The sequence below is a fragment of the Mus musculus genome, chromosome 5 (genome assembly GCF_000001635.26).
Source record: "Mus musculus strain C57BL/6J chromosome 5, GRCm38.p6 C57BL/6J".
NCBI lineage: Eukaryota > Metazoa > Chordata > Mammalia > Rodentia > Muridae > Mus > Mus musculus.
Genome location: NC_000071.6, coordinates 139370868 through 139397934, shown reverse-complemented (window position 1 = coordinate 139397934; position 27067 = coordinate 139370868). Strand labels below are relative to the sequence as shown.

Here is a 27067-nt window from a genome sequence, read left to right as displayed (position 1 = left end):
ATGACATGTCTCACATTAAGGTTGGAAAGAAACTCCGGGGAGCTAACATGCACCCCAGAAGAAAACTGACTAAGTTTAGGCCTGAAGTGCATGTCATGACTTTGGGTAACCTCTGCTCAAGTCCCCACCTTAGAAAGCTCCCTGGGGACCTCTGGTCCTGTCCCTAGCCAACTGCGGGCCATGCTAGGCAGCACTGGAGGCTGTGTGCCCTGGCCTTGTGGCAGCAGGGATATCTCACTTGCTGAAGGTTTTGGTGTGTCTTTCAGGGACCCTGCCAGTTGTACATCTAACAGTGTAGGAAGACTAGGAAACTCGGCTGTGGGAGGAGTCCAGTCCTTGCACTACCCTGGACCTTCTGAAGAGCAGTCAGTGCTCTTAACTGCTCAGCCATCTCTCCAGCCCCATGCCCAGGTTCTCACTGGTTCCCTTATGGCCCAGCACTGTATATAAAGTGGGGTCAGCTGCTGCTGGGATAGACCCTCCCACATGAGCCCGGAGCCTCTGGGGAGCTGCTAGGTTGTGAGGAGACCCTCAGCCTGTCCCTAAACATGGGTGACATTTTGGGGGAAAGTAGGATAGTACACAGGTGTAGCCTTTCCATTGCTAATCCGTGGCTAGCTGAGTGACAACTCCAAATTCCCTTTATCATCCATAAGGCCTGCAGCCACGGGGCATGTGACATGGAGCAAGTCTTGGTTTATCAGCTTAATGTAATTCTGTAGACAAACTGCAGAGTAGACAAAAAAATGCTGAGATTTATAGTATGAGTGGAAACAACCTTTTAAATAAAGATTTGTGTTACTATTTATGTGTATGTGGGTACCCATGGAGGCCAGAAGAGGGTGTTAGATCTCCTGGAACTGGGGCTGTAGATGGCTGTGAGCCGCCTTGTGGGTACAAGGGATTGAACCCATGTCCTCAGGGAGAACAGCCTGTGTTGTTGTTAGGTTTTCTTTTTTTTGGGGGGGGGGGGGAGACAAAGTTTCTGTATAGACCCAACTGTCCTGGAACTCACTGTCGACTAAGATGGCCTCAAACTCACAGAGATCCACCTGCCCCTGCCTAGTAAGTGCTGGGATTATAGCTGTGCTCCACCATATAATCCCTTAGCCACTTTTGCAGCCCTGAAGACTTTGACTTGAAACAAGGTCTGTGCATCTGGGCTTAGATTCAAACTCTGTTGTCAAGGATGCTCTTGCCCCCCCACCTCCCAGATGATAGGTTCATAAGCATCCATCACCACACCAGGGTCAGGTGGGTGCTGGACCAAGCCTGAGGCTTCGTGTGTGCCAGGGAAGTGCTCTACCACTGAGCTGCATATGCAGCCAAGAAACAACCAGTTTTAAGGGACTTTGCTTGCTGGTTCCTCATACAAATCATGTATCCTAGAAGCACACAGTGTAGGAAATAAGACATTGACCTGACTGTTGCTTAGTAGTAGGTGCGGGTGCAAAGCCCTGGTGTTCGAACCCTGTCCCTCCCCAACACTATTTAAAAAAAAACATAAAGGGAAACAGGGTGATGAGTGTTAAATAATTTAATAGTCTTCAGAAGTGTGGATCCCATCAGTAGTTTCTTTTTCACATTCACAGAATTTTGGCAAATGGATCTAGGGTCTGGGGTGGATCCTGTAGGAAAGGAGTCAGAAAACCCACATCTTCCCACGGGCTTAAACCCAAGAACCAGACACACAGATGAACGTCAGACCTTCTCTCTGGGCTGACCTTTGCCGAATGCTTTCTCTGACAGAACAGGTGTCTGTTGGTTCCTGAGTATATCTGCCCCAGTGAGCAAGGGGCCTGGTTTCCTATGTCGTGTCATGTGGCATTGAGAAGGAAACCCAAGAAAAAAGGTCACCTTCTGGAATCCTGAATAATGACACATAGCAAGCTTTCTTACTAGTTAATGAAAATAAGAGCATTCATTGTAAATTAAAACCACCAAGAAGTGTCGACAGCTAAGTTAAGAAGCCTTGGGGAAATGTGTGTCTTGCCTGGAGTCTTAAACTCATGTAAGAAAGCATCACTGAGTGACACACACACACATGTACATAGACATGGGCACACACACATGTTCATAGACATGAGCACACACACACGTACATAGACATGGGCACACACACATGTTCATAGACATGGGCACACACACATGTTCATAGACATGGGCACACACACATGTTCATAGACATGGGCACACACACACGTACATAGACATGGGCACGCACACACACACACACACACCCCATTGCAGTAACCTCTTCTTTGTGTGGTTTAGGTTCTTTCCTACTTTGGGAGGTGCAAGGTGCAGGGCAGAATTGGGAAGCAGACACTGGGGACACGTGATGAACAGCATCAGGGACAGCAGATGTCTGAGCACCAGTGGCTGCTGAGCTTGGGTGGTTGTGATGGAAAGGAAAGCTGGGGCAAGAAGGAGGCAGGTGGTGGAAATGGGGCCCCGGGTAGGAGAGTGCATTGCTCCAGGGGTCTCTACAGCAAAGGGGTCAGCACTGCAGATGGCCACTACCCTGGCCATGTGCGGCTCCACAAGGAAGACCCAGGTAGGCAGTGATTGGCTATACAATTGATGGCAGTCACACATTCCTGGTCCTGGCTTCCAACCCCTCAAGGGTCCCCTAGAACCTCGCCAGTTTGTACCTAATGTGACTGAAAAAGTGCAACAAAGGAACATGGTTTGGGCCTCTCTCTATCATGCTTGGGGGTGACTGGGGTGGAGGGTTCTAGGGCGTACAACCCCACTTGGACCTGGGGGTCTGCCCCTCTCTGGACCTCTGCCTGGAGTAAGTGGTATAAAACGGTCCCCAGGGCAAAGACTGTTAAACTGGGGCGCCAACATCACAAACAGCCCTGCCCACCTGAAGCCTGTTTCCTCTATGACCCCCAGAGCATAGGTTGCCTTTTGTTTGATGTGACCTTGGTCCCTGGGCTTGCTCTCATAGGAGAATTACCGTGGCCTGCAGGCCAGGTCTAGCTAGAACCTTCATGGTGAGGGTTCTTGTTTCCTCAGCAAGCGTTAAGGTGTTCATTGTGGCTATCAGGGTGGGAAGCCTGGAAGCCATTAGCTTTTCAGAGCCTTCACTCAGCTGTGCACCTGGGGCGGGGGTAGGGAAAGTCAGGTTTGCCAATTTAAAGTCCTCAAAACAAAATTCTACAGCCGTAAGCAACTCTGAAGATGCCTGTCTAACCCAGCCCTTTGGTTTATTCATGAACTGAGACCCACAGAGCATGCCCAGTAGGTCACAGCTAGGGCTGCGGGCCTCGTGTTTCTCCTTAAGGCAGATTAACTGGAGCCGTCACCGTCCATGGAGATGGAGTTTGCATAGAATAGATAACACTAAAGTTACTGACTCAGAGCAGCAGTTCCCAGACAGCCAGGACCAGCTGTGGGGCCATGCAAGAAGGCCACTGAATGTGGGTCACACACCCGCCTTCTGTAGAGACAGGGGTGAGATGGTCACATGGAGAGCTTTAGAACTGGGGGCAGGGACTTGTGGGCTTGCCATGTAGCCGAGAGAATTCGGGTGGTGGGAATTCTTTTCATGCCCACATTAGAGTAGATAATTACCAAACATGAGGATGGTAAAAGACCCCAGAAGCACGTGGGTGAGGCCTGGATCCAGGCACCTGTGGGAGGTGAGCCTCCTCATGTGCCACCCACAGCTGTGTGAAACTGGCCAAGCAGGGCCCTTTCCCTGATGCCAGTCCCTGGTCATCTTGGAGCCGTGGTCTCATACCATCCTGCCTTTTCCTTCTATGCCTGGCTAACCCTCTACCATATCCAGGTCTCCAGAAGGCCTTTGGCACTAAGAGAACACACTTCTTTTTTTTCCATTTATGTATATGCATATGTTGAAGCACTGGAAAGATCCTCTCTCAGTAGAGGAGAGGGCCAGTGCTCCATAGCTGTCACTGTCAGCAATGGCTGTGTAGCTGCTGCAGGCCTGACAGGCCCACTGTCCTGTCCTCAAGCTCTAACACTGGTATCAGCGACAGCCACATTCCCCTGAAGTGCCTTCTTCTTAATACTAGGTATCTTTCTAACACTTCTATTTTTAAAAAAATAATAATAGGAGAATCAAGTATCATGTCAATATGAAGTATAAATACTGGCTTTAGATTTCATCGCTTCATTTAGAAAGCCCAAATACCAGGGAGGCCGAAGGTCAGCCTGCTTGTGAGGACATGGACCTTGAAGATGTCCCTGGGAGAAAGGCACACACCTTGAGGGAGAAGGTGGGAAGGTTAGTCAGAAGCAGCCTGTTCACACAGGGCACCTCTGCTTTCCACCATGCAGCATAAGACCAAGGTTGGCCTTTTAGGGGAAAACAGGAAACATCAAGAGAAATGCCCCGCTGTGCATCTCTGGCTTCAGCGTGTCTCCTGGGCTGGAAGCTCCATGTGCCTGGGGAACAAAGTGCTATGTGTCCAGTTGAGTTTTAGTGTTCCTCGTGGTCAGCCCAGGGAGGGTTAGCTACGCCTGTGCCATCACCTGCTGTATCCCCGAGGGGTCGGGGGAGCAGTGGCGGCGCCCGCAGTGCATCTTCTTCATCAGCCGCCGGAGCTTGCCGGGGAAGGCTTTGTTGATGTAACGGTAGAGCAGTGGTGTCACAGAACTGCTTGAGAAGGCCAGGAACTTGGCCAGGTCCTTAGCAACCTGTAGGATGCCCAGATAATGCCCCTCCACGGTCCTCCCCCGTGACGTCAGCACTGTGTGCCCCAGGCTCAAGTAGTAAGGTGTCCAGAGGCCAAACTGAGTGCACACGGTGGCCACCAGCAGCCTGTGCACCGAGGGGTCCAGCCTGCTGGTGTCCTGGTCCAGGGGTGTGTCTTCCTTCCCGATTCTCGAGATGAGTGCCAGGGCATACAACACAGCCAGACCTGGCACCACGTAGCCGATGAGCACAAGGATAGCATCGGCTGCCTCCGTGTTCTGCATCCGGGCACACTCAGCGATTCTAGAAGACACGTGACTGCAGATGTAGAAGAGCAGGGAGGAGAAGCTGGTGAGCACCGCCCCTCCCCAGACGAAGCCACACACGTGCCGGGTGTTGTACACACTGGCCATGTAGGTGCGTGGCAGGGCACGCTCGATGTAGTAGTCAAGGCTCAGCAGTGCAGTGGAGTACATGGTCACCAGGGAAGCCACGTTGAACAGGATGAGCAGTGTCACATGGGCCTCACTGCTGAGGCTCCACAGGGCCCACCTGGAGTGGGCAGGGCCCAACAGGTACGCAGGTGCCAGTGCCGTGAGCACCAGCCCCGCCACGGCCATGTTCACGAAGTACACGTCGGGCATGGTCATGGTGTTCTTGCTGGCCAGGTTGGCCAGCACCAGAAGAGCATTATAGCCTAAGCTCACAGGGACCCCTGCCCCCAGGTAGAGCAGCGAGAGGACCCACAGCCCCAGGCGCAGGTTCCGGCACAGCGGCTCCTCAGCCCACGCTGTGCTGTTGAGTGGGCCACAGCTCCACATGGCAGCTCACCCCAGCTTCGCAGCTGTTGAGAGAGAGGGACAGAGTTAGTCACCACTGTCCTGTGCCGGCATCTGCCAGCGTGTGTGTGTGTCCGGGTCAGGCGGCTGGAGCCATTCATCGCCTTGGTGAGACTCCTGGACTCTTTATGAAGGAAACCAAAATCCCAGGTGACCCACCAGAGAGGCTTTTGTGTGCCTTCCTGTGCCACTACTCCACCAGGAGCAGAGCTGCTGCTACCTTTTGGCACGGGTTAGGGGACTCTTTGGGGACAGAACCCACAGAACCTCAAACCACTTGGCAGTGCAAGGCTGCCTGCCTCCTTGCCCCCTCTTTCTTGTGTAGAGGACCTAAGTATAGCCTGTCATCTGGTAATGTGGAGACACACCTGCCTGGGTGTTGCACACCTGTAGCCCCCTGCACCGTACCCTGAGAGCGGGGCCTGAAGAGCTGCCCGGGAGGTGTGTGGAGGCAGGAGGCAGGAGGCACAGGCACCTCCCAGGCTGACAAGGCCTGGGACTGAACATGGATGCTGGCTGCATTGTGCCCACATAATTTCCCTCAGATGGGCAGGCCCTTTGTAGTTATCTTGAAGCTTGCTAGGTTGCTGGGCACCTAGATCCAGCAATGCTGGGAGACGTGGGAGGCCTGGGTGAGCCCGGGCATTCCTTTCCTCCCCCATGGTCACTGACCCACGGGGCAGCACAGAGCCCATGTTGCAGTCTGTCCAGTCAGTCTTGATGTTAAGTGAGTGCGAGTTTGGCAAGTGGGTCTATAGAGAATTCCTCTTCACCTGTCCTTCGGGGACACCCAGTTCTTTAGTGGGGAACTTTACATTCAAACTACACCTTGGCCCAACTAGACCTCCAGGCACAAAATCAAAAGAGAAACAGCACCCCGAGCAGACACACTGGAAGCGAACATTCCTGTTTCCCAGAGTGCAGGGACAAAGCGAGGAAGCCAGGCTGATGGTGTTGGCACTGGTCCTGCTGCCTTGGGTCCCCGCTGGGACTAAGGGCTGTCCCCCACTTGCTCTCCACAGCCGACTGCAGGAGTGTGGGCTGTGGGTCACAGCAGTGAGTGGAGGGCCCTTCTGCCAGCACAGATGCACACTGGCAGCGAGGTCTGGGGGAAAGGGAGGCCTGCTCCACAGCCTGTGTGTCTGTACACAGCCTGTCTTCCTCCCCAGGTCAGGCACACAGGGATCCGCTCGGCAGGTGATGCTGGGATGCATTCAGATGCAGGCATGGGAGGCCACTGAGTAAAGACCCTGCAGTCCTCACCTGTTCTCCCAGCAGCTAGGGGAAGGCAAGGAGTGGGGCCCTGCCTAGTACTAAGTGGCCCTGACCTCCTTTAAGGACAAGTGCTTGCTATATCCTCCACCAGACAATCCCCTGCCTGCTTCATGGGGGGCTAGAAACTGGCCCTTGGAGGGTCGGTGTACACCAACTCCTGAAGTGTGTCTCTTTGTGGTGTCTATCATTTCTGGTCACCTCCCCTGGGACCGCTCTTCTCTTCCCTTCTGTTCTGTGGCACCTCCCCTAGCACTTAGCACAGAAGGCCCGAGATAAAGGATATGTGACCCCTGGGTTTGGTGGCTACTGGTGCCACACGTTATTGGAGCCTTACCCATCAGATCACAGTGTCACAGTCCTCAGGGAAGGGTAGGTTGTCTTAGTTAGGGTTTCTATTCCTGCACCAACATCATGACAAAGAAGCAAGTTGGGGAGGAAAGGGTTTATTCAGTTTACACTTCCACACTGCTGTTCATCACTAAAGGAAGTCAGGACTGGAACTCAAGCAGGTCAGGAAGCAGGAGCTGATGCAGAGGCCATGGAGGGATGTTCTTTACTGGCTTGCTCAGCCTGCTCTCTTATAGAACCCAAGACTACCAGCCCAGGGATGGTCCCACCCACAAGGGGCCTTTCCCCCTTGATCCCTAATTGAGAAAATGCCCCACAGCTGGATCTCATGGAGGCATTTCCTCACCTGAAGCTCCTTTCTCTGTGATAACTCCAGCTTGTGTCAAGTTGACACAAAACCAGCCAGTACAGCGGGTACTCTGTGGGCACTGTGGATGGGTATTAGTTGAGCTCTGTCTTCTCCTGGTCACTACCCCCCCCCCCCCACTGCTGCTGACCTGGCCTTGGCTGGCATTATGGACTCAGGCTTTATGGCAAGTCTGATGACAGGGACTATGCCCTCCAGACCTTGCATTGTAGATATATATTGAATAGATCTGTCCAGGAACTCACTCTGTCCAAGGATTCTGCTCTGTTCCTCTCGCTCATGTCTATGTGACCCACATTGGTGGCAAGTCACCAGTTCTAGCCTCCTCATCCTCTGCCCCACTAAGCCAGTAGCAGTGAGTGACAGCCATCAGGCTCCTACCTTTATTACAAGTCCCTCCTTCCTCTGTGCTGTGGGCTCCAGAGGCCAGCAGCAGGCAGCATGCCGGGCCAGGGCCTGTGTCTCAGGAGCCCCAGCCAGCGATGCTCGTGAGCACCACACACAACTCCTGCCTCACTTGTTTGCCTTGAGTCAATTACTCACAGAGTTGCTGCCTCCCTTGGCAGGCACGGAGGCCCCTCCCTATCTGTGTTTACAGCTGGTTTCGGGAGGAGAGGCGGCACTTGGACAGTCTGCCCTCCAGATCAAGTGTGCTCACATCCTCTGCACTGTGCTGGGGGTGGGTGGGTGGAGGGATGTTCTGTATCTGCCCTGAAGAGCATCCAGCCCCTGGGCAAGGGAGGGCCTGCAGGTTGGGTACAGGCAGCTCAGGTCCTGGGACCCGGAGCAGTTTAGTTCTGTCCTGAGTTCCATTTTCCCTTGAGGAAGTGAACTAAACAGACATTTGTCTGTAGAACTAAGGACAAAATAGTTGGACCTCTCTGAGACTCCGCCATAGAGATGCTGGCTGCTTTCACTGCAGGCCCAGGGACACACAAGGCTCTTTGAAGGCACAGTGGTGGCACAGAGCAGGCTTAGAATTGAAAACACCAGAGCTGGGGCAGGGGGTCCAAAGCCTCCCACACGTGCATTTCCAGATGTGCGTGCATGTGACCCGTCTGGGGCCACAAGAACAGGGGAGAGCTACTACTTGGCAACAGTGCTGTGGCCTGGCAGGACTGCTTGCCCTCCATGACCCCCATGCAGCCTGGTGGGCACGGCAGCTGCCCGGACTGCTAATGGCCTGCAGTGAGAAGTGGGGCAGGAGGTAGGGCTCAGGGCCCGCACTGGGCGAGCAGCTGGGCTTTAGGGAAAGCGTCATGTGGAACAACGTAGTGTCTGTCTGGGTAGAATTCCCTCCATGTTCATGTGCTGCCTGCCATGGCCTGGGTCTGAGAGCTGTGCTGTGCTGTTTATCCAGGCTACATGTACCTCAGAGGTGCTTCTCGCCAGCCTGTGAGTGTGGAACACCTGATAAGCTTTGTCTAGCAGCTAGCGGGTAACTGCTGTTCAAAACTTTCTTACTCATCAGAACTTTTATTTCAGATAAAAAAATAAAAAAGGCAGAATCATACTTGCTATCATTTACTTTGTAGAAGTGATATTCTTCAAGGCTTGCTATGGTGTTGCTCTTGGAGATGCCCCTCCCAGCAGGCACAGCGGGGAGAGCCCAAGAGCAGAGCGGCTTTGTAGGCTGCACCAACCACGTCAGAGGCATAGGTCTGACACTGTCACTAGAGCATCCGTCCCAGCTTCTCTGCCCTGGGAATGTCCCTGTGGCCACCTTAAGGTGTGGGCTGCAGCTTGGGGAGGAACGGTTGGGGGTGGCCTAATGACAGCTGGGAGCAGCAGGCGAGGCCCCAGAACCATAGCAAGTCTCTGCTTGGCTGTAGAGCTCTGGCCTTGGGGACCCTCAATCCAGTCAGTTCCACTTGGGGTACCCTCCAGTGGGGTTCCCCCTGTTGAGGCTGTGGGCACCTAACAGTAGTATCCCAGCGAGTCCAGCGGTCTCAGCTAACTGTTCTCCCTACCCACAGAAGGGAATTGGGGAGGCTGGCCCCCATAGCATGTGGGTGTGGATGTACTCACAGGCTTCCCAGGGTTCCTGTCTCCCTGCATCTTCCTTCCTGTTCCCCTTGCGGCTGGAGAAGATGGACTTCCTGTAGCCAGTGAGCACTGATTTGGTTTCCACCCTCTGACCTGGGCTAGGCTGTCTTTCCAGTTAGCCAGGCCATCTGGTAATTTCCTTCCTGAGAAACTGGATCATAAACCAGTGGGAGGCTGGGGAGAAATCGTCTGGTGGTCTCCACAGAGCTATATTCTGCGCCTGCCAGGGGATGCCTGAGTTTGTCCAGTGACGGGGGAGGTTCCAGGGGGGGTGCCACTCTATGCAGCAACATGGAAACGGCAGAGGTGGGAGCCCAGCACTGAGACTGCCCCCAGCACATGTCACATTCTGCCTGAGAGACTGCAGTGTTCATTCATGACCCAACTTCTGGGGCCCTGCCAACTGTTGCCAGCCCCTTCAGCAGACCAGGGAGAAAACACTTCCTCTACTAAGTACTGCCCACTGGCCCAGCCAAAGCTTGAGGATGCTCTGTGTTGCTAGGAACATCCCACCTGCCCGCCACCTTTTGGCCATCCAACACACACACATGTTCCTCCTGATCCCACCAGACTCTGCCCTTATCATGGCTTTCTTCCATTCCTCCTTCTGGCTGTTCCCATCCCCCAAGCCCTTCCCCACAATTCCTGCCTACCCAGGTCTCCTTTGGTTCGCACAGCACACAGCACCAAGTCACACCTCTGAAGCCAGCCCAGCCCCTGACTCTGTCTCCTGTTCAGTGCCCTGTCACTCTTCTGCTCGCTGCCAGTCTTAACTTGGCTCCTCCCAACCATAGCCCAATCTTGCTAAGTCCTGCCAGCTCTGAGTGGCCCCCACACCATCAGTGGGGCTCTTCATTTCTTCTGACCTCTCTGCCTTGGAAGGCCCAGCCTCCTCCAGCTGTCCTGCTAGTTTCAGGCTCCACCGACCCAACATGTGTCTGTCTCCCTAGAGGAGACTGTGGCAGGCCGCACTCTCCTTCCCTACCCACATCGTCATGGGTGGTGCTACCCACTCAGGATCTGGCCAACACCAGCCCCAAATTCAACCCCAACTTTGCCGGACAGAGCCCTGAAGTAGTAGTAGATCATCATGTCCCTCATTCTGGGCACCCCCTCACCCAAGTGTGGGGAACCTCAGCAAAGAGGACAAAGGAGCTAGGACCACACAGGCCTTAGGCTACCCAAGAAGACTGCAGTTAACAAACGTTAATGAATTCATTAATGACATAGTAATCTGCTTGCCCTCTTTCACACTTTTGTTAATTACAATCATAAAAGGGTAAGGGGGTGGGATAGATCAGTTGGTAAAGCACTGACTGTACAAACATGAGCACCTGATCCAGCATTTGTATGAAACTGGGGGAGAATGTGTGTGTTGGTAACCATAGCCCTGGGTAGGCAGAGACAGGCAGATCCCCAGAGCTTGCCGGCCAGCCCATAGATGATTGATCGCTGAGCTCCAGCTTCAAAAATAACAGAGAACCATGGAAGGGGATATGGAAGATGTGGGTTCTCTCTCTCTCTCTCTCTCTCTCTCTCTCGGAAGGGGATATAGAAGTTGTGGGTTCTCTCTCTCTCTCTCTCTCTCTCTTTCTCTTTCTCTCTCTCTCTCTCTCTCTCTCTCTCTCTCTCTCTCTCTCTCTCACACACACACACACACACACACACACACACACAACCTCAGGAGAAGGCTCTTCAGGTTCCAGCATGTCAAGGCAGCAGAAGACCGAGGAAAGGTCGAGGAGGCCAGTCTTACGGGAGCAGGGGGACAATTGTGGCTTTGTGTGAGAGCAGAGATAGTCCTCACTCAGCTAAACCCCTCAGCTGATGGCTTCTCAGTCTCTCCTCCATCCCACAAAACAACAAAGGGAGGGGCAGGGCACAGGTGTCATGGAGGACCAAGATCAAGACAAGGAGGCTCTCCTTGCATGTGACAAGTCTAGATGGCACTGAGCCTTGCTGTGGGGCCTGAGTGAGGTGTCGATAGAAGACTGAAGGGAATGACAGTGGGTGCAAAGACAGTCCCTCACCCCAGCCAGGGTGGCAGCTCAGAATAGCCACCAGGGAAGAACTTGGGGCTCTGCATTCCTGTTTCCTGCCCAAGCTGCCTTCCTGACTCTGGGATGACCTCAGCCAACCTGTTCATCACCCTTCTAAGCCTGACCGAAAGGCCGGGTAATGAGCACCACCTCCATCCTGGTGGGGTGAGGCCTAATTAGTACCTGGGGCTGAGCAGGCTGGTGGGCACATAGGTGGTAGTTCTCTCTCCCTCAGACACCACCCTTGGCATTCTGAGGACTTGGCTGTGGGTCTCCTTCTGAACAGTCCGTCATGCGCAGTGCCCTCCAAGGTAGAAGGCAAGGCTGCATCATTGGCCCCCTTAGCATAAGGGAAGATTCAACCCATCCACAATGCCCAGTGGGTGTCACCCTTCTCCATCGTTCTGGGCCATCCAGGAGGACTGAAGAAAGTAAGCCTCACCTGGCTCCCAGACCACCAAGGCCTGCAAGACAGGGTCCTCGGCAAGAACAGAACGACACTCAGATGGCTCGGAGTTCCTAAGAAGTAGCCGTCCAGGTCAGGAGTTTCCCATCTCGCTCTAGGACCTGAGGACATAACTTTGGGATCTTGGGTTCTGTTGAGACTAGGTAGCTCAGGCCGGCCTCGGGTTGTGAGTCTCCTGCTACAGCTGCCCAGGTACTGGGATTCCAAGTGTGTCCATTATATCTGGCTCACGCTTGGACAGTCTCAACGCCTCTGCCCAGAGCTCTCTGTGTCACTATGCTGCCAAGCAACAGGTCCCGCTCAGCACTAGGTTCAGGCAGGCCTGAGGGGAACAATACCCTGTGAAGTGACCGTCAGGTTCCCATGCTACAGGCCGGAGGACTGGGGTCTTGAGCATCAGAGAACCAACAGTGTGGGTGCTCTTTTCCTTAACCGTGGCAAGGGTCAAGTTGGGAGTGGCCACTGGGCCTGAGAGATAGAATGGGAAGGGGATAGGTAAGCAGTGGACGCTGTCCCCACAGGGAACATAAGATGTTCCAGGCACAGTTGTGCTAGTTTGCAATAGAGGGTTCTTTTGTTGTTGTTATTGTTTTAAACAGGGTTTTAGTCTGAAGGCCAGGCATGCCTTGAATTCATGATCCCCCTGCCTCAGCCTCTTGCATGCTGGGATTACAGGCATAAGCCACTATGCCAAGCCCTAAATAGCATCCTTACCTACAGGTACTGATTACACCTCTGGCCCGACCATACGCTGCACTCAGGAAGGAGAGCTGAAATGGACGCGGGAGCAGTGAGGCTGTGAGCCTGGACTCCGAGCTCTTAGAAAGCTCAACCCCCATGCCTGTGACAGACAAGCACAGGGGCTGAGGCTTGCCTACTGGCCCTTCTGCCTGAATAGACAGATCGCTGCCATCCTGCCCCTCGGTTTCCCCAGATGTAGACTAGGAAACTCCTCCAAGCATGTATGTCGGAGGTAGAACACCAAGAGTGCTTGCTAAGCCCGGAAGCACTGGGCACAGAGCTCTAGTCTTTTCCCCTAGCTGTCATCAGAGCAGCAGAAGCTGGTCTGTGACCTTTCACTCAGACTCCGTGTCAACTGACGCATGGGAAGAGGAGAACGAGGGAGGATGGGCATGAGAGCACACTGGCCCAGGAGACACTCTGCATGTGAGCCGTCGTGGGGAGGGGTGGGGTGTGGCCACAAGGGCAAATGCCAGGACCTTCCAGAATTCACTCTGGGAACCTAGCTTTCTCCACCACGGCCATCAGGCAGGTGGCAGAGGCTCTGGCTTGGGACGTGAGGATGATCTAGTGTTTCTCTAGTATTAAACTGCAGGGTAAACAATCGGCTCCACTGCCCTGCACTCACTGCCTTCCAAGGAATGTGGAATTGGGAAGGGAAGTAGCTCTGTGTGTGTGTGTGTGTGTGTGTGTGTGTGTGTGTGTGTGTGTGTGGAGGGGGGGGTTCCACTCGTAACTTAAAATTCTTGCGGCTCTGTGCCACTTGGACCCCTCACGGGGCTCCCTGCTCCTGGTCACAACGGTCAAGGACAAGAGTCCATCCTCAGACTGGGCTGTCGAAGCATTTAGAGATGAGCAAGGATGAGACACTGACTTTTTCTTGTATGCCATATTTAAATCAACTCATTGCTAGTGGATTTCTCTAGCAAAAACACGGCCACCCAGACTGGGTGGCCAGAAGTAGCCTGGAGGGAACAGCCCCCAGACAATGCTGGTGGACCCAGACCCTCCTGTTCCTACATGGCTGGAGCAGACTCATGCAACGTTCCATATTTCATTTCTTGTCTGTTAATCAGGAATTCCATCCTCTGTTGTTTAGGGGCACAAGCTAGGTATCCCACCTACTTACTACTGGGGGAGGAAGAGTTCAAGTTCAAAGTCAGTCTGGGCTGCAGAGTAATGATACAAGACCAGCCTGGGCAACTTGGAAGAGACCCTGTCTCAAAGTAAACAGGGCGGAGGACGTGGCTTAGCAGGAGAGCATCTGCCTGCCTAGAATCTCCCAGTGAGGGGCTGAGGTGTCTCCACAGTAAGCCACTTGCCTTCCATGCTCAATGAGGTCCCGCATTCCATACCTCATACCATTAAAAGAGAGGGCTGGCAGGGCAGTGGTGTGGCATGCCTTTAATCCCAGCACTTGGGAGGCAGAGGCAGGCCGATTTCTGAGTTCGAGGCCAGCCTGGTCTACAGAGTGAATTCTGGGACAGCCAGGGATATACAGAGAAAGCCTGTCTCGAAAACAAACAAACAAACAAAAAGGGGGGGGACCACCTCTGGCTTTCATTACAAGTCCTAGCCTACCTAGGCCCTTGCTCCCTGTTCGTCTGGTGGACCTTTGAGTGCACCTTTGGGAACACCTCTCTGCACCTCTCTGACCTCGGGCCCTCAGCTAGGCACTGGGTGGCACCATCTCCCATCTTATTTTGTGGCGCCTCTGTAGATGGGGAGGCTCCCATGCTGTGCCCCAGTGCCCGGCTGGAGATCTGTAAATGAAAGGACAGCAGAGACTGGACACGGTGCCCCTCGTACCAGACTGCAGTCATGCCCTGACTCCTTCGACTTTCGGATTAATATGCAAACAGTCACAGAGGGCCATCTGCTGCTCTAGGCCTGCTGGATTGCTATAAGGGGACCTGCTTGCTGTGCACCGGGAGACTCAACTTTGGCTGCATGTTTTAAAATTAAGTGCTTCAAAAATGACTTCTAGATGTTTATTTCCCTTTGTAGTGATGATCAGAAGCCTTGGCAAACAACACTCAGCGGTAGGAGCTCACAGCTCAGGAAGGCAGAGGCTGTGGCAGGCATTTTGCGCACGCACGTGGATTGCTCAGGCTGATTCCTGTAACCGCCCCTGCCTTCCTGGCCTGTGATAAGAAAGCTGAATGACGTACATGAGTGGTTTGGATTCTCAGAGCCTCTTGCTCTCCCCAGTTCACACTGCAGAGGAAGGAGTGCGGCCAGGCAGTCTGCTTTGGGTCCATTGAGCACAGCAGCCTATCTCTCTGTGTGCAGAGGAGCAAGCTTGGGCCAGGCAGCTTGCTTAGATACAACATAAAAACAGCGCCCTGTCTCTCTCTGAAGAGAGCTGCTGCCAGCTGCAGGAGAGCTGGGTGGGGGATAGAGAGGCTGAGACCAAATTACTTCTGCCTCAGAGCAGGCAGGGTGCCTATATGGGACCCTGGGCTGCCTTTTTCCCTGGAGGAAGAGAGAACTTATTCTTCTGCTCACAGTTTACTTGTTAACTTGGATTCTTTCCCTGACTAACACAGTTTGAGGCCTGTAGCCTCAACTACAGACACAACACCAGGAGGAGGTAGTGGGAAATAAGCAACAACAACAACAAAAATAGATAAATAGAGGCGTCCTCAGAACAAGGAGCAAACTCAGAACAGATAGTCTCCGTTTCAGTCACCGGGTAGGCGTGCACCCCCATCTGGGCTCCTGATAACCTCAGCTTTTAAAAAAACCTGGGTGTGGCTTCACCTGCAGGGAAGTGCTCAAAGCCACAGATCTTATCATGGCTCTGGTGGTTATTTTTACTCATCTTGTCACATTTGCTCCCATCACAACAATGCTCTGCTGGGTTTACAGCGCTCCTAATTCAGATGGGGAAACTCCTGTATGAAAGGGTCCCCAGAGTGGACATTGGGGTGCACAGGTCACTCTGCGTCTCTGCTGAAAAGTCAACCACGTCTCTCTGCAGACCGAGTCCTCTCTGCCTTTTGAAGCCTCTGTGGTGCTTGGAGTCCTGGGCCACCAGGGCCTTTGAGAGCTCAGAGACACATGTGACCCAGTGCTGGCCAGCCAGACTTGTAGGTTGAACTGTCCGGCTGCTGGGTCAGGACAGCTCGAGCCACAGGGAAGCTGAGAGGCTGCAGGCAGGAGCAAGTAACTAGGGCAGGTTAAGGAAAACAGGAGCCTCACTTGTGAGCACAGATCTCACTCCCCCAAGGGCTTGGCTTCATGTCTCAGTATGTTTGGGTCATTAAAGGAGGGGATTATGCTAGGACATTGTGGGGTAAGGAAGGAGAGAATGCCCAGGGAGCTGCAAGAGTCTCCTCCAGTCTGTGAACCACACAGGCATCCCCTCCCAACTACTCAGCCTACACATTCTGACCTAAATCCCCATGCATCCCCACATTAGGTTTAGCTGGATGTGTCGCAGCTTTCTTCATGAGCCCATTCAAGAGTCACGGGGAGCCGGGCGTGGTGGCGCACGCCTTTAATCCCAGCACTCAGGAGGCAGAGGCAGGCGGATTTCTGAGTTCGAGGCCAGCCTGGTCTACAAAGTGAGTTCCAGGACAGGGCTACACAGAGAAACCCTGTCTCGAAAAACCAAAAAAAAAAAAAAAAAAAAAAAGAGTCACGGGGACACTGATACACTGTACCCTGGGAGCAACCAGAGGTTCTAGTTTGGAAATCTGGACCTTGTGGTTGTTCTTCAAAGACTTACATGGCAGGTTAGGATAATGTGACTGTACCCTTAGTGTAATTATTAATAGTGTTTCCTTGCACTCACAGAGATAGTGCCTGGTCCCCTATGGGTGGAGTGGCCTCAGGACACGTCCAGAGGCGTTTCAATAGGATTAACTTATAGTTCTTTCAAGCTAGCTTAACCCCAGGTTATCAGTGCCTCTGATACATGGAGGTGGACATAGATGTCAGGTTGCTGGATCAGGACGAGAATAGGAATGCAGCTCGCAAGAACATAATCACAGACCGGGGCGCGCTAAATTGGCAGGTGCTGTTCTGGACAGCGGGTACTAAGTTAGTCCTAGTCAGCAAGCCTGAGGACCGAAGAAACTGTATCCCTTCACTTGGGGTTCTAGTTGCTGGTACTGCCTCCCGTGCCCGATGAATGTTCAGGGCCGATGGCGCAAGTTCCGCTATCTCTACGCACGGGTTCCAAATGTCCTGACGCTCTTAACCAACAGAAGGGACGAAGATGGTAACCGTAGCGTCCTAGGAGAGCCCGTCCGCCTCCTCGGGCAGCAAACCCACCGCCCGCCGCGGGTTCAGGACCACACTCCCTGTCCCTGGCGTCCACCCAGCGCAGCCTGGCGCGGTCTCCTCCCGCCTGGAACAGAGCATTAGGGGCTCCCCTCCCCGGGCCCCACTCACCGCTCGCTGGGCGGCGGCCCGCGCACCGGCCGCGGGCGGGCAGCTGGGCTTGCAGGAGGCAGCGGAGCTCACGGCGCGCACGCCGTGGGGGCTGTGTACACACGTGACCCCGTCCCGCCCCCGGGGGCTGCTCGCGTGGTCCCGCCCCCGCCCGCCGAGCAACGCCGTCAGGCCCTGCCCTCTCTCCCGACCCACAGCTCGGTGGCTCCGCCCTTTTCTTGGAACCGGTGCTTAGTTCCCGCAGGCTCCGCCCCCAGTCCGAACGGACAATCCCCTTGGCCAGCCACGGCCGGCCGCCTTAATGCTGGAGGGCGGCGCACCTGCCCCCATTAAAGTTTGTAATTTCCCCGACCTGTGCTTCCCCGGTCCTAGAGGCGTCTAAGTGGAGCTGTCCGGAGAAAACAGCTCCGACCCACTGTGTAGCTGCTGTCCAACATGAAAGTGGGAATGGTGCCATTTAGAGTATTTGCCTAACAGTCAGGAAGCCCGGCGTTTAGTCCTCAACACCACATAAGCCAGGGGTAGTGGTGCGTGCATACATGTAGTCCCAACACTCAGGAGATAGAGCAGGGAGGATCAGAAGTTCAAGGCTGTCCCTGGCTACATAGTCACCTGAAGGGTATCCTGGGATACATGAGATCTTAAAAAACAAAGAGTAACAACAACAAAATACACACACACACACAGATAGCCTAACTGGGCATGATGGTGCCCATCTATAATCTCAGCACTCAAGAGGCAGAGCAAGGACTGCCATAAATCCAAGGCTGTTGTAGCTTACATAGCAAATTCTGGGCCAACTGGGGTTGCAAAGTAAGACTGTCAAAAGTGGGGGGAGGGTCCTGGAGTTGTTGGCCCAATTGCAAGCAGGAGGACCTATGTTTGATCCCTCAGAACCCATGTCAGAAAGGTTGAGTGTGGTAGCATGTGCTTGTAGTGCTAGGGAGGTGGCAGGCGCTGGGGCCCTTTGGGCCAGCCTATCTAACTTTCACATTTCAGGCCACCAACCACCCCCACCCCCAAAAAGCCAACCCTGTCTTATAAAAAACAAGGTGGACAGCACCTGAGGAATGATGGCCAAGGTGGACCTCTGGGCTCCATAGGCACATAATCTAAAATGAAAGTAAACCATAAATAATTGACCCTCAGGATTCCTGGTGAGACTCTGAAGTGTCAGGGTTCCTGGGCCTTCCAGAGGGTTCCTGTGAGGTTTCACTCACAACTGGGGAGTGCTGCTGGTGAACCGAGCACCCTCCTAGTGCAAGGCCCCACTGGCTGCCTGCTCTGCACCACCCGAAGCACAGCACAGATGTTCAGAGTAAGAGGGCCCAGCCGCCGACTCGGCTGCGGGCGGTCCTCCCATTGAGCAGGCATGTCCCCGAGCTAGACATCTTGGACATGGTAGGGTGTGTGAATTGCTGTCTGACCTCGTGCTCTGAGGTTGATATTTGAAAAATCCCACAGAGCTGGCCTCCCTCGTGCTGCAGGGAGGGCTCCTAAGGGTCAGGCATGGCCCCTGCTCGGGCCGTGTACTCAGTGGTCACGAGTCTCAGCTCACACAGCAGCCCAGTGCCCTGCCGAGGCCAAGCGCCATGGAAACGCCCGGAACTTCCCTTCCCGGGCCACATTCTTGGGACTTGGCAGGTCTTCCTGGCTGTTCTGGAGTGGCAGTTGATAAGATCAGCTGCATTCCACAAGGGCACTTCGAAATGCTGGGCAGGAACCAGAGAGCAGCCCTGTTTCCCCGAGCCGTTGCATTTGTCTTTCGTGGGCTTGGGGTGGTGGTGGGGTTACATCTGTCCTCACCAGTTCCCCATGTTCTCCACTTTCTCTCGTGCATTTGAGCATTGTTGGGAAGGTTCGAATCTAGGGGACACTGGCCAGGAGCAGGGAATATGTTTAAGTTAATTATTAGTTTTTGATGGGGGCTAGGGGCTGTAGCTAAGTTGGTAGAACGCTTACTTAACATGCATAAAGCCTAGGACCCATCCCCAGCACCACCTAAACAATGTATGGCGGTGGATGCCTGCAATCCCAGCACATAGGAGGCGGGAGGATCAAGAACTCAAGGCCAGCCTTGCCTTTAGAGCACTTTTAAAGCTAGCCTGATCTCCATGAGGTTTTCTCTCAGTAAATAAATTACTTTATTTGTAGAGTTACATGAATATAACCTATTGCCACTGAGAACCTAGCATATTGCAGACTTCATTTTATTTTACTTTTGACACAGTGTCTTACCCAGTCTAGCCTTGAATTTGCGATCCTCCTTTCCGAGTCTCCCAAGTGTTGGAATGACAGAAAAGAGCCGTCTCACCGATCGCCAACTATGGAAAGGTGGCCACGTTGAGCTGTGGTTGAGGCAGGTGGTCTGAGTTCACTTGAAGCTGTGGTTCCTGTGTGGTGAGCCACAGGTCATCTCTGTCAGCACAGGTCCCGGTGCCCTTTCTGGTACCCTTCCCATCCCTTCTCATCAGTCAGCTACCCTGGCTGCCCGCCAGGGCCTTTCCTGTCCTCGGTGGAAACAGATCTTCCCCCTTAGTAACACGAGAAGGGCCAGGCTTCATCTCCAGCTGCAGCTAGGCCTTCCGGCCTCCAGATGATCCCGATGTCATTTTCGGTTGCTCTTGGCAGAGGAGAACCTGGCATGCAGTGACACAGTTCACACTCAGAAGATCTCATCACGGTCTTCTGTGTTGGTGACAAGCTGGAGTATCCAGGACTATTGACTAACAGAGCACCTTCCCTAACTAAAGTCCCCTCTCAGGGCCCTAGCCACAGGCATGTGAGCAGTTGCCCTTGGGGAGGCTCCAGAAGCAATAGGAATTGCCTGCACGTGTGGTGGGGGCAATGAGACGTGTGGACCTGCCAGGCTACACCAAGCCCCTAGCCTTTCCTGTGGCCCTGGGAACCCTGCTCCCCACAGCCTCACCTTCACCCTCTCTAGCCTGAGACTTGAGGAGCTCTGCATCAGAACAAGCCTGCCATAGCCCTGCTGGTACTCTGAGCCCTACGCAGATCACCTCGGGCACGAACGGTGGCAGCTGAAGAGACGGGAAGGAGAAGGAGGTGGTTTTCCGGCTGGCAAGTGCTAAAAATAGAGACGCATGAGTCTGAATTCCTCTCCCCCCACCCCCACCCCCAATATCCTGTCCTCTCTTGGCCTGTGTGCCAGAGATACTGTTCCCCACCCACCAGGGCCACTCTCACTGCTGACTAGGAGGCAAAGAGACGTGACGCCACCATAGCACAGCACAGGCACTGTGTCCTCACCTGGGGGTGTAACACCTCCAGGTCCCAGTTGCCATCGTGTGCCTCTGCCTGATACACAGACCCACAAGGGGTCCCCTTTGCTGCCTGGGCCATCACTTACAACCATTCTACTGCTCTGAGTGACAGGGGACATTCTAGCTGAGAGTCACAGAGCAGAGGAAGGACTGCAGTCAATGAAAAACACACAGGGCTGCAGGCTAGCCCACTTCAGCACCGCATCCTGAAAGAAATGGAGCTTTCAGAGGCCACTGAGTGCCCATGAAACAGTGGGTAGGAAGGTCCCCTCCTGTGAATAGTGTCTGTGGCTGGGGTTGGGCTTCGTGCATAGCAGGGGTGGTCTGGATGGTTTCCTGGGTTGACCTCAGTAAAGCAGGAACTCTCTTCTCTATAGACAGGTGAGGTCTTGATGCTGCAAAAATCCTAACACTAGTGGCGCTAATGATAAGCTCTTTAAATCTAGTAAGATGTTCAGTTCCCTGTGTTAACAAGTATTCTGAGGGATGGGCAGTGAGAGCCCATTCCTGGTGCTGTTGGGCTCTCCCAGGCTGTCTTGAGCAAAGGAACTGTCAGTAGGTAAGCCCAGTGAATGACCCTGAAGGCAGCAGCTGGTTTAACTCTTTGATGATATAATGGAAGCTGATTGCTCTAGGCTCCTGAAGGCAGGACTGCTGCAAACACCAGACTTTTTGCTATCACACATGTGTGTACTCAAGATGTAACCTCAGGGAACCTGTGCAGCGCAAGGCAGATGGGCCGCCATGAGGGTGTCCAGCCACAACCAAAGTGTGTGCTCGCAGTCCCCTGTGAGTGCAGGCCAGACGTTAACTCATGTGTCTTTCTCAGCCTCTCCTCACCTTGTGTTTCAATATGAAGTCTCTCCCTGTCCTCGTTAGAGTTGCTGTCGCTGTGACAAAACACCATGGCCAAAGCAACAGTGTTTATTTGGTTTATAGTATACTTCACCATGGAAGGGAGTCAAACAGGGCAGGCAGAAACCAAGAAGCAGGAGCTGGTGCGGAGGCCATGGTGGGTGCTGCTTATTGGTTTGCTCCCATGGTGTGCTCAGCCTGCTTTCCTATAGAACCCAGGACTACCAGGATGGCACTAACCACAGTGGGCTGAGCCCTCCCACATCAATAACTAATTAAGAAAATGCCCAACAAGGCTTGCCTACAGCACAATCTTATGGAGACATTTTCTCAATTGAGGCTCTCCTCTCCAATGATTCTTACTTGTGCCTAGTTGGCATAAAACTAGCCAGGATACTTGCTCCTCCTGGCACTCACCAATTAGACTAGGCAGGCTGGCCAGAGAGTTCTAGGGACCTTCTTGTCCCCATCCCTATTCCCAGGATTAACAAGAGTGAGCCATGCCAGACTCTACTTGGATGCCTGGTGTGTTGGGTAGTGTTGATTGTCAGCTTGACAGCACCTAGAATCTCCTGGGAGACAGGCCTCTGGACAGTCCTGTTCTGGATTATCTGAGTGTGTTAATTAATGTGAAAAGACCCATCTTTATTTTGGGCAGGACCGTCCCCGGGGCTGGGCACGTGACTGTGTAACCCGGGAAAGGGAGCTGAGCTTTCGTCTCTCCCTGTTTCCTGACGCCATGTTATCAGCTGCTTCAACTTCCTGGTGCCTTGACTTCTCTGCTATGGTGGACTTGGCCTTAAGCTGAGAGCCAGAATAAGCCCTTTCTCTCTTAGGTTGCCTTTGTCAGAGAATTGTATCAGAACAGGAAGAGAAACTAAGGCTCTGAGGAGCCAAACCTGGGTCCTTGTGTCTACAAGGCAAGCATCACACAAAAGCCATCTTCTGTCTCTTACAGAAGCTCCAGAGGGGTTTGCACAAAGGGTCAGCTCGCTCGCCTTGATTCTAACGTCCTTCGGCAGGCTTAATGGAAGCTCGGCCCCGCTTAGTCACTCGGTTGTGTCCTGTGTGTTCAGCTTCACTGTGCTCCACTTGGCGTAGAGGCAAAAGGACTGCTAAGAGGTTGAGGCTATCCTGAGCTAAAGAGTGAGACCAGGGTCAGCAAAGAAGACTTAGCCAGTAAAGGCTCCTGGCACCAGGCCTGAATTGAACCCCAAGAACCCAGGTGACAAAAGGAGGGAACCAATTCCCTTAAATTACCCTCTGCCCGCTCTTCGGCATGTGCTCACCTCTCCACCCACCCCCACCAAAGGAACATCATGGGCAGTGAGATGTCTCACTGGTAAGCATTCGTGCCACTCGACCCTGATGGCCTGAGTTCAACCCCTGGAACCAAGAGGGAAATAAAAAAGCAAAAGGAAGCCAGGTGCAGTGGCACACACCTTAGGAAGCAGAGGCAGAGGCAGGTGGACTGGGAGTTCAAGGCCAACCTGGTAAATTCCAGGACAGTCAGGGCTATACAGAATGATCCTGTCTCAAAAGAGGGGGTGGGGGGAGGCAGAGAGATGACTCAGCCATTAAGAGCATTGGCTGCTCTTCCAGAATACAAAGGTTGAATTCCCAGCACTCATATGTGGCTCACAACCACCTGTAACTGCAGTCCCAGAAGATCCAGTGCCCTCGTCTTGCCCTCACAGGCAGGCGCCTGGTATGCACATGTATGCACATGCATGCAGGCAAACATCCACACACATGAACAAATAAATCTAAAAAGAATTTTAAAATAGGAGAGAAAAGCAAGCCAGATGTGGTGACAGGCAGCTGTAACCCTGGCACTCCTTCCTTTTTATTTAAGCACGAGTATGAAGCAGCTTGTCTGTGCATACACCGTGTCCACAGTGCTTGCCAGAATCCCTGGGACTGGAGTCCCAGCTGTGAGCTGCAGAGTGTGGGTGCTAGGGATCGAACCCAGGATTTGGGGAGAGAGGATGTGCTCTGAATCACTGATCCATCTCTCCAGCACATAAATAATTATGTTAAAAAAAAAAAACCCTTCAAGCAGTGCTCACCCCCACCCTGCCTGCTGCACCAGGAGGAGTTGGATTTCCTGCAGCTCTGTGCATGGCTACAGACAGGTGTATTGAGAGGTGTTATGAAATTCAGTGCAGTGGCTGCAGGGGTAAGGGGGAACCTGGCAGTCCCGTGCCAAGTGTCCCCCTGAAAATCACACATGTGACAGACTTGGTATAAAAGAGGTTTATTTGGAAGAAGGAGTTGGGGGTGGGGCTGGAGAAGGGGTGGGGCAAGCAGAGCTACCAGGGCAGAGGGCAGGGAGAGTACAGAGGACAGAAAGAGAGAGGAAGAGAGGCCTGCCAGGAGCACGGGGGCAGGGGTAAAGAGGGAAAGAGAGAGGGAAGAGGGGCTGGGGTAGTGGGCAGTCCTCTTCTGTTGCCAGGTCACCCGCACCTGGCAGGGTGCAGATAGTGAAGGCAGCATGTGATAACTATTGCTAGGTGTCTGGGAGGAGTCTAACGGAATTGTCTGTAAGCCAGCAAGGTGTCTTGTCTTTTTCCACACCTTTAGTCAGTACGGTGGAGCACGCCTTTAATCCCAGCACTCAGGAGGCAGAGGCAGGCAGATCTCTATGAGTTCAAGGCCAGCCTGATCTTCAGAGTGAGTTCCAGGACAGCCAGAGCTACATAGTGAGACCCTGTCTTAAAAAAGAAAGAAAGCCGGGCATAGTGGCGCATGCCTTTAATTTCAGCACTCGGGAGGCAGAGGCAGGTGGATTTCTGAGTTCAAGGCCAGCCTGGTCTACAGAGTGAGTTCCAGGACAGCCAGGGCGATACAGAGAAACCCTGTCTCAAAAAACCAAAAGAAGAAAGAAAGAAAGAAAGAAAGAAAGAAAGAAAGAAAGAAAGAAAGAAAGAAAGAAAGAAAGGAAGGAAGGAAGGAAGGAAGCCATGTAGGAAGTACTGGGTAGGGGAAGGGCTTCCCACCTCCCTCTTGGTTCATTCGTTCTCCAGGGTTGTCACCCTCAGTCTATGGCTCAGGTGGGGTCAGGACCCCTGGGCTGCCCAGCCAACCCCAGGTGTCTAACTTAGTGTTTCTAATGCTGTGATAAGACACTGTGTCCAAAAGCAACTGGGAAGAGAAGGGTTTATTTCTTCTAACCCTCTCAGGTCACACATGAGCACAGAGGGAGGTCAGAGCAAAAACTCAAGGAACTATGGAAGAGCTGATTGCTGGCTGGTTCTCCGCCTACCTGCCCAGGGATGGCACTGCCCACAGTGGGCTGGGCCTTCACACATCAATCACTAACAAAAATAACAAAAAGAATGCACCCACAGACTTGCCTTCCGGCTAGTCTGATGGAAGCAGCTTCTCAATTGCTGTTCCTCTCTCATCCTCAGTGACCCTTGCGTGTGTCAAGCTGACTAAAACCACAACTAAACCCACAACTAGCCAAGATGGCCAAAGCACAGAGGATGTTGTAGTTACTCCTCTTCTTTTACCTTTGCTATTTTCAACGTTGTATTTTGAAATAGATAAGGGCTTCCTGGTTGGAAAACAGCACAGAGGCTCCTCCTAACTACCGCAGCATCCCCACTGGAGCACGGCGCTGTGTCTGTGGCCGGCTCTGATACAGCAGGTTCTTCCCACATCGCTCCAGATATGCCAGCCCTGCTTCCTGGTAGCCCTTACAGTAGGAGGACATCTCCTCACCGCCTTGGGAGCAGACTTTCATCACATGCCCCAAGGTCCGCCTTGGTGCATCTCCATATTTCCTTCACTGCTAAGGTCAAGAGTGTGGAAGTGCAGCTTGTGTTCTTAACTACCAACTGTAGGTCATTTCCTACTGTCCTTCTTGTATTGGGCACCTGGCAAGGTGTCTTATTCTAGTAATGACAGCACCTGGAGATTGAGGCAGAGGATCGCTGGATTTTTCCCTCTCATTCATGCATTCATTCAGTGTGTGTGTGTGTGTGTGTGTGTGTGTGTGTGTGTGTGTGTGTGTGTGTGTAAGAGCGCATCAGACCACTCTGGAAATGGAAATGATGGTGTTTGTGGGTTCTGGGAACCCAACCGGCCTTTTGTAAGATCAGTAAGTGCTCCCAACCGCTGGGGGCCTCTCCTAATTCCGTGTCCGGATCTATGGAATACAAGTCCGCGGCAAGCTGGAGGGTGGCTTGGCAAGAGCACACACCCCAGCCACAGCCTAGGTTAAACAAGGATGCGGCCAACCACGCCCCCTACATACAATAATCCCCCTTGGTTCAGGCACGTGTCCCGGCAGAGGCCACGCCCACACGCCGAGGGCGCAGGCGCGCCTGCGTCACTGTCCAGCCGGCTAGATCTGGTTCCGCCCCAGTCCCGACTCGCTGCTGTGAAGCGTCCTGGGTCTCGGCAGTTCGCGCCAACAACTCCCCGCTGCCTACGAGCGAGGTCAGTGCGTGGCCAGGCGCGGGCGGCGCCAGGTGACCCCGAGGCATCGGTGGTGGCCTCGCTCTGTAGCCACGCGAGGTCGTCCAGGTGTCCCTTCGCACCGCTGCCTGCCTTCCCACCCCTGAGCCCATAGCCTGGGCCCCGCTCATAGTCTTATTAGACTTTGAGTCTTAGGCTTTGAGACCGCTTGCCAGGTTAACATGCCAGGTTAACTTGCCAGGTTAACATGGACACCCAGGAGGACCCTCCTGGGTGTCCGCGGTGTGTGCAGAGCCCTGACCCAAAAAACTGCTTGTGAACAGTGGGAGGGGCATAACAACAAACTTTATGGCACTTAATGAAGTCCCTGTGTAATGTTGATTTCATTCTTGCCTGCTCCACTAGCCTGGGTTTTTGTGTTTTGTTTTGTTTTTTTCCACCTCCCAAGAGGCAGACTTTGTTGCAGGCCTTCTCAATTGCTCCCAGGTCAGCCTTCCTGCAGGAACTCCTTAAAGTCTGTGGGGAAGGTGGTATAGTTAGGGTCTGGAGGTGAGAACTTGGCAGGCTGTGCTCACAGGCTGACACTCGCAGGAGAAATAGGATCGCAGGCTGCTCAGCTAATGTGGAAGCCTGGTGGCTGATAGTCTTTGACAGTACATAATTGTTTGTTTGGTTTTTTTTTTTTCCCTGGGAGACCCCATTTTCTGCCCAGTTGTAGCTGCTTGCACCCGCACCTTGGATGACTCCCACACTTTGCTTAGTGGGCTTTTCAAGCTTTAGAAATCCGCTCTGCATTATAATAGCAAGATCAGCACAAAAAGTAGGAACTATAGAGGATCCTGCGAGTGTTGTTTGTGCCCCAGTGTTTGTTCTGGTCATCTCTGCCCTCGTTGGCTCAGAGCTGTCTTCACATTTCTGCTGTTTTAAAAAAAGGGGGGTGGGGAGTTTTGGATTGCTAGGGAGTCACTTACCCAGGTGAGCAGAGACATCTGACCTTGCTTGCAGGGTGGTTGCTGGGCCCGTTGTAGCAGGAGAAATGGCCTTTCCTTGGCCACAGCAAGAAAGCTTCCATGACCTTAATGTCACTTGGGGGTCCACTAGGCAGTTTGGGATGTGTGAACACAGCTGCTCTACCAGAGGAAGCCAAAATCAAAAGCATTTTGATTACCGGCACACTCAAATAGAATTGGGAGTGGGGCACGTGGAAACCAGGCTAGAACAAGCATCCCTGGGTGGTGGGCATGCCGGGAAGCTCTAGAGAAGGGGATGTGGGTACCTGGCCCTGGCTAGAAAGAAGGCCTCCAGCTAGGGC

General features: G+C 53.3%; 2 protein-coding genes across 7 annotated transcripts in view; one reads left to right on the top strand and one right to left on the bottom strand.

The window, feature by feature from the left end:
- The window catches only part of 3110082I17Rik (RIKEN cDNA 3110082I17 gene), a 100796-nt gene that overhangs the window by 62600 nt on the left and 11129 nt on the right, over positions 1-27067 (top strand). The window lies entirely within an intron of this gene.
- Gpr146 (G protein-coupled receptor 146) lies at positions 1520-20238 on the bottom strand. 5 transcript variants are annotated; one of them, XM_030254916.1, is made up of 3 exons: positions 19430-20229; positions 17192-19067; positions 1520-5513 (listed from the first exon to the last, which is right to left on the bottom strand). In XM_030254916.1, the coding sequence occupies exon 3, from the start codon at positions 5488-5490 to the stop codon at positions 4489-4491; it is 1002 nt and encodes a 333-aa protein (XP_030110776.1). In that variant the 5' UTR covers positions 5491-5513; positions 17192-19067; positions 19430-20229; the 3' UTR covers positions 1520-4488. The 5 variants fall into 5 exon arrangements, 4 of the variants coding, with proteins under 4 accessions (XP_030110776.1, NP_001349135.1, NP_084534.2 ...); NM_001362206.1 differs by lacking the exon at positions 17192-19067 and having other exon boundaries at positions 19430-20238; NM_030258.5 differs by lacking the exon at positions 19430-20229 and having other exon boundaries at positions 17192-17296.

Bases quoted from the DNA above. Each gene is read 5' to 3' on its own strand.
- Gpr146 (NM_001362206.1), bottom strand. From the start codon at position 5,490: ATGTGGAGCTGTGGCCCACTCAACAGCACAGCGTGGGCTGAGGAGCCG.